The 14,916-nt window shown below is 44.1% G+C and overlaps 1 protein-coding gene across 3 annotated transcripts in view; it reads right to left on the reverse strand.

Moving 5' to 3' along the window:
- Window positions 1-3,081: 3,081 nt before the first annotated feature.
- The window catches only part of PRPS1 (phosphoribosyl pyrophosphate synthetase 1), a 12,496-nt gene continuing 661 nt past the window's right edge, over window positions 3,082-14,916 (reverse strand). The window contains exons 1-7 of one of the 3 annotated variants that reach the window (XM_035888797.1): window positions 14,872-14,916; window positions 12,319-12,502; window positions 11,881-11,979; window positions 9,924-10,048; window positions 8,032-8,205; window positions 7,178-7,337; window positions 3,082-5,094 (exon numbers count right to left, since the gene is read on the reverse strand). In XM_035888797.1, the coding sequence (XP_035744690.1) occupies window positions 5,002-5,094; window positions 7,178-7,337; window positions 8,032-8,205; window positions 9,924-10,048; window positions 11,881-11,979; window positions 12,319-12,423 (756 nt within the window). In that variant the 5' untranslated portion in view covers window positions 12,424-12,502; window positions 14,872-14,916 and the 3' untranslated portion in view covers window positions 3,082-5,001. Of the gene's footprint in view, window positions 5,095-6,086; window positions 6,483-7,177; window positions 7,338-8,031; window positions 8,206-9,923; window positions 10,049-11,880; window positions 11,980-12,318; window positions 12,503-14,871 lie in introns of all 3 variants that reach the window. The other 2 variants (XR_004841206.1, XM_009649079.2) reach the window with 2 other exon arrangements.

A 14,916-nucleotide genomic window follows, 5' to 3' on the forward strand; every position in this document is an offset into this window, starting at 1 on the left:
ACAGCCAAAAGGAAACAAAAACCCCACATGGTTTCAAAATGAAAATAGGAAATCCTTTTTGCAAATAGTGAGACAAGTGTTTTACCATGTATTTACTCTCCAGCTGTGTCCGCCTTCCAAAAATTTCCCTGCCTGCTCTCCACACGTGTCTCCTTTACGGATGGTAAGGTCCCTGTCCTCCCCATGCACAGCCTCTTGCCAGCATCAGCTGCACCCACCCAAGCCAAGGTGCAGCCCCTGTGCGACACGTTACATCTCCTCAATGCTGCATCGCTTTGCAAACCCAGGAGTCTTTGTCTGGGCACAAAGCTGACACGGTGGCCGCCCAGGCAGGAGAAGGGGAGCTCCCCCTTTCTTAAGCCAGCCACAGCCACGCAGGCACCACCAAGCTCCGACAAACCAGCTGCTGCTGGAGCAGCTTTAAAGCCAACCCTCTGCAGTTCCAGCAGGCAAGGTGTGGGGCTGCTGCTGGGGAGCTTTTAAAGCCCATCCTGCACAAAGAACAAGAAAGGAGCTTATATCCCAGCAAAAGCTTTTTCCCCTGACAAATTTGCAAAGCCTCCTGTAACCACCCAATCTGCTTCTTTCTCATACATTTTAGTATTTCTGCTTTCAATAATTTATAACAAAAGAACCGAGACATCAACAGATAGGGGGAAAGTGAAAACAGCCCTGACCCGAAATAGAAGAGTGACTGCCAGCCATTTTAGATGAGTTTTAAATCTCCCACAGAACAAGGCTGCCAGCCTCGCTGATGGCCATTTCCAGGAACGCTTTATTCTCTTGTACAGGAAGGAGTAGGCAGGAGGTTTTCTCCATCTGATCAGAGTTTTTTTCAGCCTCTTGCCTGCAGGGACTGGCAGGGCACCACCGCAGCCAGCCAGGACCTGAGCCCCACTCAGAGCCACAGTTTACTTTTTCCTGCTCATTTTTAACCCCAGCCTCCTGCCACTACCCTTTCCTTCCACCGTGGCAGGAGCAGAGAGCCCCAGGGAAGGCAGCCAGCACACTAAGGCTGTTGTGTCTTACACCAGGGCTCATTCCTCCAGTGGATTTTGCTGCTCCTTGCAGTTTAGAGAAGGGCTTTCTGTTAACCCTTACTACTTTCCCATTGTCTGACAGCAGCAGCACAAGCTGCTGCTTTCTCTAGATCACAGAAACACCAAGACTAGGAGATGAGATACTACCTGCATGCTAGTAAGGCACAGGGCAAAGCAGAAGGAAGGAGCTGCTGATGAGAGCAGTCTGAGATGTATCTTGTCTTGCTCTGAACAGCAGACAAGTCCTGCTGCCTGCAAGGCACACAGGGTAAGCCCAGCTTTCACAGTGCCTTAAAGCATCCCCACGTTAACTTCAGGTACTTTGGCAGGTGAGCTGGGCTAAGATGCAGGACTTTTGATTGACGTGTTCCCTTCTGCTGCTGCTTTTACAGCAGGCAGCAGACAGACAGACGTGAGACAGCTACTGGCACCAGTATCAGCACCTGCACACCTGCAGCCATGCTCTGGCTGTCCATGTCACAGCAAGCTGCTGTAGCTCTGTCCTGCTCTTCCAGCTCTCCAACTATAAAAGCACAGTAAATTACTCACTTGGGATTTTCTCCTGGGGAAGTAATGACTTGCTTTCTATGGTATTTCTTCAGCAGCTGTGAAGAAAGCCTGAGAAGACACCACACAATTCACCTCCGGGGCACCCTGCAGGCTCCATAGATGCTCCAGCAGCTCTCCAGGACAGGCTGGAGAATCACCTCCACTACAGCCCATAGCTCAAGATAGCACAAGTGCTTCACAGCATGACTGATGCAGCTGGAGCTGAACTTGCCTGGGCTAAGGGATGAGCATCCCTCCATCACTCCCAGACTTAAAGGAACTTGGCTCTCTGCCATTCACACCTCAGGGGCTGTTTTCCTCCCTTCCCACAGCTGCCACATCCGTGACTCTGCTGGACAGGGAGAAGACTGCTTTAATTCTATCATATGCAGGTGCTAAAGGCTTGCTCTAATAGCACAATGGTCACTTCTAGTCAGCCAGTTACAACCTGCCTACAAATAGGCTTAGTAATTAGAAAATACATACTTTTTAATGTAGGGAAGGAGCTTTGGTAAAGTGTCCAGCCCTTCTGAAGGAGGCTTTCAGAGCAGAACAGCTTTTCCCTCCTTGGGACAGTTCTCATGCCCTGTGTAACACCCATCCTTTTAGGAGCTACAGTGCTGTCATACAGCATTTTGCATTTGTGCCCTCCCCTACTCCAACCCCCAAGTTTTATTAAAGCAACTAAGTAAACAGTATATACACACACCAATAGCAATGGTGACCTTTGTATAAATTTTTGGCTGTAAAGCTCATGTTCTGTTTCTTCTCTAAGGAAGGTAAAGCCCACAACATTACACCCCACCCCCTCCCACTATTTAAGGCAAAAAAAGACAGTTCACATACTCATTGACCAGTAGTGAAATATGTTTTAACATACAAATGACAGTAGTGATCCTCAGCAAAAGATGACCTGAGGCCACAGTCATGTTTCCTGAAGGAATGTTCAATCTAGGCCTGGCAGTCTACTGTAAGGCCGAAGATCTTTCTCTCGACCTGCCATCTCATCCTTCTGACTTCATTTATACTTTCCCAGTCTACAATACGCAATGAGAAAGGATCATGGTTTAGTTAGAACAAGCGCTTCTCAGGACATGGTTTGTGCAAGATACTCAGCAATTCTTCACTTTTACTTGCTAAACTATCCAGCTTTTCACCTATCTGAACATTATGTGAACAGATCTGCTCAGATACATAATTGAACAGTACAAGAGGAACTGCACTACCACTTCCAACAATTAAGTCTAGAAAATTAGATACAGACAAAAGCCATCACCCACTAGAAGTAATTTGGTCCCAAGCTTTTTCTTCCACACAATGTGAGCAGAGCCAAGGTGAACCTCAGATGAACTTTCAAGGTCTCTTCCAAATAACATTACTCCATGATCTACCTTCCAAATGACCCAACTGAAGATGCACATCACCTTTGTAAGGTTTTTAGAAACATTGATAGACAGAGGCCATAGTTTTTAAATAAAAGTTTAATTCCTTCATCAGGTCTTAAGTTTAAACACAAATGCTGCTGAAAATCCTCACAACTGCTGCTCCGATGTCCTGGCTCTGGGCTCTCAGGGCACTGGCAGTACAGCAGCAGGGGCTCCAACATAGGGAGGCAGGAATCAGACTCTCAGTAGAGCTCAGTGCAGGATGCAAAGCAAAGAAGCAAGAGACACTTTCCAGACAAACACCAATTCTTATACAAAAAGAAAAACCCTACACTGTAATAGAAGAGTTAACGTTACCACAAGACAGGAGTTCTAGGAAGGGAGAGAAGTCTTCAGTAAAAGGCACAACTAAAGAAGTACTTCCCTAGATCTTAACCAAGTCTTTCAGTTATTTCCACTTATAACCCAGCCCCTAGCCTCTGAAAGCCATGCTGGTTACTCTAGCAAGTAATTTCAAGTCCCTTCTTTTCCCTTTTTCCATTCCTCCAGCTCAAAAACAAATAGAAAAGAGGAGTGCTTATAAAAACCAGAGCATAAACCAGCTTGGTCTATAACCCCACAAGAGTCCAGGAGAGACTGAACAGTTGACCTTACGATTGTCTGGTACAGTTGTATTCAAGTTTCAGATGATACTTATTACATCCAGGAACCTCAGCCAGCTCTAGTTTTGGTAATTTTCTTTCAGGCACTTTGCTGCCTGTCAGGTTGGTGTCAGATCTAGTTTTCCCAGTACTATGTATCACCAGCCTCTTCAACCCATTGCCGTAAGCGCTCATTAGCAGCACCAGATCCACTCCAAGGGCTTCTTAAGGTTTTGTAGTCCTGCAACCTCCTATGCTCCTTGGTTTAACATCTTTTGCAAGGAGCAACACTTGCAAGGCAGACAGTGACCAGGACAAGCAACTGTCAGTAGCTTATAGGGCAGCAGGATTGCAGGCAATGAGAAGGGCTAAAACAGCTGGACACAAAGCTGTTATGTACTAGGTCACTCCAGCATCTGAGCAGGTATGTGCTTGATGCAACAACCAAACTACTATGGGATAAAGAGGCTCAGTTTACTAGCATACTGGTAAAAAAAGGGATTTGCACAGCAAGTCAAGGTGCAGCTATAGTACATCACAGCAGTCCTCTAATCACTAGTAAGGCTAACAGTAAATTGTGAAATTGAGGAACTGGTTTTAGCCTACACTAGAAACCAAAGCACACAACCACCATGAGTCCTCTACATAAGAGGGAGAAGAATGCTTGTCCAGGATACACCTTCACCACTAAGTTAACACAGCAAGGCAGTACTGCACAGACTATGCTCTCACCTTCACTTTGCTGTGTAGCATGCTAAAGGGCATTTAATTTCATCAATAATTAAGATGAATTCAAGTTTGCAAGCTACACTGATCTCCTTTCATGGGAGGAAGCTGTAGCAGAACCACCTCCCAGGCTTCCCCCAGGGTTTTGCCTAGGGTCAAGCTTGGCCAAGATACAAGCCTTCCCTATTGCTCTTCGAGAGCTTCTGTCAGGTATAGAGTGGTAAGACAGCCAGCAGTCTCTTGGGCTCTTGCTGTAGATCCAAATCAACATGTCCTAGGGAGCTCTACTTCCCAAACAATTTGGGGTGCACATGCCAGATCATCTAACCCTGCCCACAGACAAACCCTCTCCCTCCCCCACCCCTCAAAATAATTGTGGCAATTAGCCATGTGTCAGTCCCGCTCTCCACAGATCTGCAGAATTGAGTCAATACTACTAATGAGCCCCAATGCACAGGGTTGCTGGTAGAGTTGGAGTGTTACAGAGATAAGTTTCCCCTCCCCAGCCTCTCAGTGTTGGGATCAGAGCCAGTAAGCCTGACTTAAGTAGGAGAAGCTGTGGAGAACTGCACTGGAACAAGCAGTCTTCTACTGAACTTTACAAGCTGAACAACTTTTGGTTTTAAAAAAAGCCATACAAGCAGCAGCTGGCATCTGTTGTTATAAAGGGACATGGCTGAATAGGTAGGAGACAGATTCCCCATTATGAGTCCTCCTGATGGCCTCCGCAAGGATCATTGAGATATCAATCACCTGTAGGGGAAGAAAGATGCATCAGCATCACTGAGAAACGACATCAAGCCTGGAAGAACGGCTGGTAAGTCAGGAAGAACTTAAAGAGTAAACTCAAACACAAATTTTTAACATGCCAGATGCAGACAAATTACTTCTACATAGGGTTGGGATTTAATTACATACAATTCTGAAGATATTCTACATATAGCACTACAAGAATTATTTCACTGTTGATCTTGTCAGGATGACAGTCTACCATTACTTTTCTTTGCTGAGACTCCCTAAGCTCAGTCTGTTTACCCTAGGACTATCCTATTCACTTTGTGTAGGTTGCAGAGAAGTTAGGGGAGTCTAAATCAAGATCAAATCGCTTCCATGAGTCATGAGGCTTTACCATCACTGCCAGCAGTCTAAGAAAGATAAAGCTACTGTGCTGCAGCTCAGCTCCCTGTCACTGTGCTGGCTCCACCTGGTGGGGTTATCCAGTTAACAGGAGGGGGGAAAAAAAAAATCAAGTCTCAACACAACTAGCTTTGAACCCCAGCAGCTAAAGCATTTTGGTATATGTAGTCTCAGCAAGAAGCACCATGTTCATGGTGTGTGAAAGAAACCAAGTGAAATCCATATTTAACATTTTCTTTCTTCTGGATAGTTTACCTCCCAAAGAAGGAAGGAAAACCACTTAAAAGCTGCAGAGCAGACAGAACACAAGACTTAGGACAAACACTTCAGTTCTGTGTTTCTCAATACTGAACATCAGATGTTAAGTGCAAAAGAGCGAGGTGTTAAGTTAGAGCCTGAAAAACTATTCTACAACAATCTTTGGCTACAGCTATTTACATACCAATTACCAGTTTAATATTTTGCCTACATTAATGTAGTGTGGAGCTTAGAAAGAAGTTGAAGCCTCAGACATCTTTTAGATGTGCTCAGTTGCAGGAATATCATCCAGAAGTTAGCGTTGAAAAAAGTGCAACCCAATAGCAGTCTGCAGTCAGCTTATAACTTACTTCTAAAAGCAGCTTCAAATCCACTGCAGCTTCAACCAGTTGAGCTTCCTTTTCACCAGAACCCCAGTACTGGGGAACCTGCTACACTTATAACAGTACTAGCTGAGTCTTAGCAGTGCCATTCACTTTCCAGAACTTCTCCAAATGCCTGTGTCCTATACATTTGTGCTGTGAAGACAGTATTGAGGATGTTCTTGGCTGTGTGTATCTATAGCAGTACCTGAAGCTTCTGATGTACCTATTATGCCTGAATGCTCAGGTAAAGCTGCAACTTCCAGCTGTTCATTAACAGAGGAAATCCTCAAGTTCTGCCTAGCTAAAGTTGTACAGCCATTTTTTTTTTTCTTCCAGGGAAGTCAGCCTCAGCTTGGGAAACAAAATGCCACAGTACATTTCCTAAACAGAAAACCCAAGACACAGAGTAAGCATCAAGAGACCAGCTTTTGGCTTTTTATGGCAAAGAGGTTTTTTTTATCTTTAGCAAGTTTCTAAACATTGTACTGTGGAGCTGTATCAACTGCACTTAGCCAAACCAGCCAGACATGTCCATGGGACAAGACTGCACTCCCTCTCCAGCTCACCTGCACCACCGTTACAACCAGACATGAAACATTCACCTTCCCCAGACCAGGCCTACATTGCTTTACAAAAGGAAGGGACATGCTGCTTAAAAGGCTGGGCATTGGGTGATAGATATGCAACTGAAGCTGGCATTACCAAGTTCAGAAGTTCTCATCTACTTCTGCTTCAGTCATCAGCATATCACTCCTCCAAAGAGTAGATACAGCTGCTTGCTTACATCATGGCCCTGTTAGACCAGTGATCTGATCCAGTTAAAACAATCCCAGGAAAAAATATTACTTAAACAAACTGTTTAAGATGAGCTGGATTAGAAGCTGCATTTTATTGGTGTAACAGGTCTGTTATCCCACAGCAACAGTAACAAGAGAACTAGTCAACGCTATCACTGATTCAAGTACCAATGAAACTGCTGTAAGCACTAGACAGTATAATGGGGGTTTCCCACCAACAGGAGGACAGACAAGTGCTACCACCCCCCAGGAGTGACAGAAGAGAAAGTAGATGCTCACCTGGATTTTAGGGCACTGCTTCATCTTGTCCTCCTGGGGTATCGTGTTTGTGACTACAACTGCCTCAAAACAGGCATTGTTGATCCGAGAAATTGCTGGCCCAGAAAAGATCCCATGAGTTAAGATGGCATAAACTTTGGTAGCTCCAGCTGACACAAGCCTACAAGGTAGGGAGAAGGATAAGGATGAGAAATTCTTAGCAAGTATTAAACTAACATTAACACAGGGCACATGGTAAACATGGAAGGGAACAATACCATATGCTTATGGGACAGGGTACCTTTGATTTCCCCCTCCAGCTCACTATTGTTTGGGGCAAGGAAACAGTTTAACAAGTACCATAAAATCCACCACAGGCAAAGTATACATTGAAAAAAATACTGTTCTTAGCCCTGGGACATTTGGACTAGATCATACAAATCACCTTCTGTGATTTTTGCCAACACAAAGTAGCAGATATTTAATGCTGAGTGTTGCATGTGCTGGCATTTCTAGTGTAGAAGGCTTGAAAGATATCAAAGCTTGAAAAGCTTACTTATAGAAATTCAGATGTATGACCTTAAGTTGATGGACCAGACAGTTCTACCTAGTATAGTCAGTCATCATCTAGTGGAAGACATACTTTCAACACCAGCATTTTTCAAATAAAAAAAGACACCATGTTCTTCTAGCTATTCCCACTGTGAGAATTTTAACTAGGTTTTTTACTCATTTTGTATGATGAGAGATAGATAATCAAGAAACTGTATGTTCCTTTGTGAAACCTGACATGCAAATAATCCAATTAACTCATTACATAGCATTCACTAACAATAGGTTTCTGATTTAGGAAGGAATCAGCCAGCCCTACTCACTTGTCTGCAGCATGACAGATGGTACCACACGTGTCTGCCATATCATCTACCAGAATGGCCACTCTGTCTTTCACATCACCCACCAGCACCATGCGATCCACTTCATTGGCCTTCTTGCGCTCCTTGTGAATGAGGGCAAAGTCTACATTCAATCGATCTGCAATGGAGGTCACTCTGAGGAGAGAACAGTTTCCAAACAGCACTTAACTCCACACAACAGCTTGAATCCAATCGCTCTTAAAACTCTTAAGTACAAACTGCCACTGCAGTAAGAAAAGCTGTCACCACATCTGTTACTTACTGCTCCCAAGCAATTAATAGAAGACACTCCGCCACCTTAGTTTCCCTTCAAGCAGTTACACTGCAATCTCTGATCTGATCTCTCCAATGACAGTAACTAAATTAAGGTAAAACAGTCTTTCATCCTAACCACTGTAAATTAGTTTGCATTTAAAGCTCAAAACAAACCTTAACCAGCAAGTTTATCAAACCTGAAGTGATCAGAATACTTGGGAAGTTGTAATCTTTATAACACTCCACTGGAAAGGCTTAAGTTGTGCTTTGACAGGGATACAAACATTCAACTGTCATGCATACAAGTGGTGGCACAAGGACAGTGGCAGGAGAACACATCCAAGCAGCACAAGTGCACCACCTCACATTTATTTTGGTGAAAGTGACCACAGAACCTTACTTTATATATTGATACTGATTATTATAGTAAATGAGTTTAAAGGTGTTAAGAGTGAGAAGGAACTAAAGACACATGCCCCTAAGAAATTCTACACTTGAGATGAGTAGACTCCTACCCTCAGGAGATCAGACTCATCACCCTGCGAGTCCTACATAAGATTGTTAGACTGTTTACTAATGTATTTAGTTCTGCAGTATCTCTAAAATATTGCACCAGCTAAGATCAACACATTTCAGTTTAAGTGGCTTTTGAAGAGGGTTTTTTTTTTTTCAGGAGTCAGATTATAGCTGGCTGACTTTACATTTCATATACTGCATTATGCAACAAGCTACAGAGTAGCTGAATATACAAAAGCTCTTGTCCAATATATGGGCCACAACAAAGCTACAGGAAGACATACAGTGACCTACAGCTGTAGTATCTCTTGGCTGTTTGTAAGATAGCTTAAAACACTGAAGTATGTGAATCACACCAGCAGGCACCAACATTTTGGTGTGACAGTCCTCTGCATCCTTTTGCTGTTCACATACAGCCCTTATACAGAAGCATCAAGGAACAGCCCAGTTTCTCTTAATAAGCACCTGAGAACATTTTGAATTGCCCACAAACTGGTATGTTTATCTGCAGGAAGACAGAAGATTGTCAGACTACCAAAGTAGAAATGTGCTATAACATATGCTGCTGCTTTTTAGAAGGCAACCATCTATCTTCCTTGCTCTCAGGGAAGAAGTGTAGCAGCAGGCTTAAGTCCCAGCTAGATATTAAAATCAAATGTAAGAAAATGTCTCAATAGACTAAGATTAATACTGCAAAGAAAACAGCCTGAATAAAAGTGTATCATTAACCAGCAGCAGTAACCTTGTCTTGGCATACAGGTATAAGCTACATGATTCTCTCCTTCAACCTGGATAATTACCCTTCTATAAAAAAATTGATTTAGTCCAAGGGATGTAGTAATTGCATGACTACTACCTATACAGTTGTGATTCTAGAAGCTATTCATTGTCCATGTAGCCCAAGAAACCTTCTCAACATTCCCTAGAAAGAATATCTGACCACTCTCCACTAGATGCCACAGACTGTCTTACAGAAGACAGGCTGGCAGAGGAGATGTGTCTTAAGAATAAGGTCAGAAGCACTCTCAGGAATTCAAGTAGATCTAGAAGCAGCACCTAAAGCTAGCTGTCTAACAGCTTACCTCTTGGCTCCACCAGCATCTGGTGAAACAATGGTGCAGTTCTTCCACTCTGCAATATTCTCTTTGATCCATTTCAGTACAGCAGGCTCAGCATATAAGTTATCAACAGGGATATCAAAAAAACCCTGCAAGGAAGATGAAAGGAACAGATGTAGCTGAAGGTCACATTCCAAAAACAGTTGGAAGAAGCCTTCTATATGATTAGGCATGCAGCCGCTACCTTTCCACAGCTTTCAGCTTTCCTTTCTACTTCCCTTAATGCAAGGGCAGTAGCCTTTGGGATACACAGAATAGTAATGTAAGAAGTCTTCAGAGCCAGGAACAGTTTAGCAACATAAATAACACTTTACATCTGACACCTTTACAACATGGAACCAGTTCTATCCTAAGGGGGTACAGAAAACCAGCATTAAACACACTCATTTTCAGGGCAGCTAGCTGCCTGTTTACAAAGTCAGTCTTTAAAGCTCATTACCCACACTGCTTGCATCTACAGGAAACCTATGAAAAAGGCTTGAGTAACATTTGTTTTTAAACTAATGCAGCTGGCTCCACAACTTCACACTGACCCAGCAGACTCCTCCAGGTAAACCTCAAAGGTCACTAAAAGCCACAAGTTAATCCTGGACAGGGAGTAGTAAGCGGGAGAGTGGGGGCAGCTACTCTAGAGAAATGCTTCAAGGTATAGGGGTAACAGATCCTGCCTACCATTGTTCCTTCTGTGCTCAGCAACCCTGCAACTACAAGAACCAGGCTGAAAACAGCCAGATGATGGAAGCTTATATACACAAACCCAATTATTCAATTGCATCTTGCCATTGCTGCTGGGTGAAAGGTCAACCCCATGGCACACATCACAACTCCAAGCCTCTTAGGGAAGAGGCATACACCTGAGTTCTGTTCTTTTATTTCATGATCTTTCTGAAACTCTTCTCAGCTGTGCCCCCATAGATTTTTTCCATCTGAGACAAAGGGCACTGGAAGAAATGATACTGAAGTGTGAATGGTTGCATTTCCAACTGTTAAAATGACAGCCAGCCCACCTCCTTCACCAGGCAGGAGATATCTTACCCTTCTGGATTCAAAGTGCTTGGAGCCATACAATAGATTTCCTCCACTCTGCTACACTCCTCAGTTGCACTGAGTTCATTTCTTGGTCTTAGAGCACTTGCTCAAGGTGGAAAGAGACAAGACTGATAATTTAACAGCTTGCTATCCCTCCTCTCCCTCATATATGCTCTTGCCACTTCTCTTACACAGCTCTGGTCAAGATTTCAGTTGCTCTGTGAGACTATTCTGTTCACTAAGCCAGCAATACCTATGACTAATTTTCAGTTCACCAGCAGCTTGGGAGAGAACCAAAGCCAACTTATGTGGAAGGGTGGCACTGAATGGATACAAGTGGGATTGTCCATCTTGTCAGCAGCAACCTACCAAATCACTGTCCTGGTCAACTGAACCCTCACAAGTAGCTGTGCCAGCATACCTGGAAGAAGAGCTAATCTCAGGGCAGCAGTATTACCAGCCACCGTGTCAAAAAGAGCACTGCTCACTTCTCCCTGACAATTCAGTAAACATCAGACAGATCTACTCAATATTTAAGAACACTCCTGATAAAGCCATTCTCCATCTGAAATTCCTCAAAGGACCCATTAAGAATACACAGTGTCACTGTGTGGCAATAAAGTTGCACGGATCATTTACTAGCCCAACATTCATTTACACAGGACTCATTATGCTTAGTCTGATCAAGAACAGCTATAATTTAATTTACAGATGAATCTGCTACCCATCTCCTCACCCTCTACTGACTGATTCTACAAGTCCCTTCAAGCCCCATGTTCCCAAGTCCTGATCACTCCTGTGCCTAAAAAATAGCAGACCACTGGAAAGCCTGCAAGTCAGTAAAGAGGCTCAGATTGGAGCAGGTAAGTACTTCCCCGATTTCAGCTCCTACCTGAATCTGAGATGCATGCAGGTCCATGGTGATTATATGATCTGCACCTGCCACAGACAGCATGTTTGCAACCAGCTTGGCAGAGATTGGAGCTCGACTCTAGTACAGGAAAAAACAGTATTTAAGACAAGTTCAACTCCTTCATCACGATGTCAGTCTTCCACTTCTAGGCAATGATTCACAAGCAGTTACTAAAAGGAGTACTCATTAACATCGCATCTTTTCATCAACTGGTGATTACAGCTTGCTGTATTTTCAAGATGACCTAGATCTTTATGAAAAGATGGATTTGCAGTCTTATGCCCTGACGTTTAAAGAAATTAAAGTAAGTTTTATCTCATCCTCTACATATTCAACTTCATCTAATCCCTATCCAGCAGTCAGGGCTTTCAAGGTGTGCATTCATCTTCGCAGCAGAAAGCTTTATCACATCCTTACCTTGTCCTTTTTGTCCTGCCGAGCATAAGGGAAGCAGGGTATGACAGCTGTGACTCTGCTGGCTGAGGCAATCTTACAGGCATTTATCATGATAAGGAGCTCCATCAGATTGTCATTGATTTCACCACAGCCACTCTGCACAATGTAGACATCCTCTCCACGTACACTCTCGCCTATTTCCACACTGGGAACAGATGAGGGAAAGGAGCATTGTACCCAAATACAAATTAAAACAACATATGTCTGCAGAACAACCAAGGGATTGCATTCCCAAGGGTCTCTGGGTACCAGAGTCATATATTCAAGGGTGTTGAGCAGGAACACTGTTGCTTATTTGCTCAGTAACTATTTTACATCCCTCACTGATCAAATTTAATGGTTCAGTCAGTAAAGCTAAAAGCACTCAGCCTGTACTCTCAATCTCAATGCAAGCTGAGCATGTAAACACCCCAGAACAGGCCTTGTTCCCCCTGAATTAGAAGTACAACCACCTCAGCTAAAAGCAGTAGTGTACAAAGGAAGCAAGGATGATGGCCAGTCAGCAGAGAAAGCAGAGCCAAACTTCTACCAGCAGCTGTGCTGCAGCTGATTATTAGATTTAGAGTCATAACAGCTATTCACTGGCTTGAACAGAGAAGCCCTCCAGCATTTCACTTTGGAAAGGCTTTTGGGGTTAATTTCCTCCTGGATGTAATGCACACTAATCCCTGCTGATGAAGGGACTGAATACAAGCCAAAGGTCCTGTTTGCCAGCAGCAAACTGCCAGCTTCAGCACTTGTATCAAGACACCTGTACCAGAAGCAGAGTTGGAAAGAAAGCAGTTGCCTTAGGTTTGATGTTTCACACAGGGCAATGCTGCATAATGGCCCTTCACAGGAATGGATTAACTACTAAGTGCTTCCAACGTGTCAGTGGAGGGAAGCCCACCACAGATTTGGAAGTACTCAGAAGTCAAGCTACTGAGGATGAAACTCTTCCACAGCTTCTTCCTCCTTGCACTGGAGATGCTCACCTACTCTACAGATTGCTGCTGCCACAAGCTCTAGGAACAAGTAGACAGATAATCACCCAACCCAATCCTAAAGGCTTCATTTATAGAGCACCTTAGGGTAGGCTTCTAATTTTAATACTTCATTCTCTGATCTTCCTCCCCTCTTCTTCAACATGTTTTTGATGACAGGTAGGTATTTATACTCTTACTGCTCAATATCCACCAGCAAACTGCTGTCATCTTTACTGCACACTGACTTACAGCATACACCAATCTCATGAAGAATTTCAGCCAGCATAAGAACTTTCTGCTAGGTGTCTGAATTAACAGTAGTTAGCATACAAGTGTCATCTCCAACTATACTTACTAACGGTAATATTAAGCTGACTCAAGAAATTTATCGTACAAAAGAATCAATGAACTATTCTGTTAAAACAATCTTACTTTTTCTGGGAATCATCTGCTACTAGTTAATTAGGGTAAATAAGACGTTTATTAGGTCTTAAAGTCACAGTACCTGGTGACAGAAAAAATCTGCTAGCTAGCCAACTGGATGGGTAAGAGCAGTTAATAAAGAGCAATGAGAGCAGTGCAATGGCAATGGCTGTAAATCAGACTCTTTTTACAACTCTCCTCTACAACTCTTTGTACTACCCCTGAAGTTTTCTGTTACAATCAATACTCATGCAATAGAAACATAATATTCTACATCACATGTATATCCTGGATTCTCCTGGAAAAAAAAAAATACTGTCTCCAGAAGAAAGGGGTGGGTTAAAGCAATCATTCAATGTTCTTTGTATTATACTGTGTGGTGTATACATGCTTAGTGAACTTCTCCAAACCAAGCTTTAAGAGCTCTGAATAATTTTTAGCCTCTCCTTTCTTTTAGCTTCTTCAAACAGGATGGCAGCAAGACTTATAAAGCAAAAAGACCAAAAATGAGTCTTAGGTTTCAGAGCCTGGGGGGAAACACAGGCTGGACGACTGCAACTGCATCATGGGCTGCAAGGTGGTATCAGCCTCTGACCTTTCCTGAGTAGTTTTATCAATACTTTTAAGACTCTTATGGTCTTCAGTGTAGTTTAAAGGCACCAGCTACACCCTAAGCACAGAACTGTCAAGCCTCAAGTCATCACAGTCTAGACTACGCAACGAAGAGGCTAACCAAAGCGGGTGAAACCCCGGGAGATGCATTCCCATCAGCTCCCAGCTTTTGGGGTGTGGGGGGCAAAGGGCCGGCTGGTGAATTCTGCCGCTCCAACCTCTGGCAGCCGGGTGACACAAACCCTTTCCTCCACGTGCAGGAGCACCGCACCCCCCAAGGTGAAGTGCAAACATTAAAACCGCCTGTCAAAAGCCCAGCACACGCAGGCACAGCCCGCACGGGAGACGGGCGCTTTCCAGCGGAGGCCGCTAGAGGCATCGCCGGGGCCGTGCAGCCGCCCAGCACATGGCTCACCGCCGCCGGGAGCTCTCCCGGGAGCACCACAGCTCCAGCCTCCCCCCATACCAGAGCCCACTCCCCGGGGCTCCGCCGCCCCCGGCCGTCACGCGTTACCGGGCCGGCTGTTCCCGCTCCCTCGCGCCCAGCACTCAGCAGAGC

This window comes from Egretta garzetta, unplaced genomic scaffold, assembly GCF_000687185.1.
Source record: "Egretta garzetta isolate BGI_Z169 unplaced genomic scaffold, ASM68718v1 scaffold1021, whole genome shotgun sequence".
Taxonomy (NCBI): Eukaryota; Metazoa; Chordata; class Aves; order Pelecaniformes; family Ardeidae; genus Egretta; species Egretta garzetta.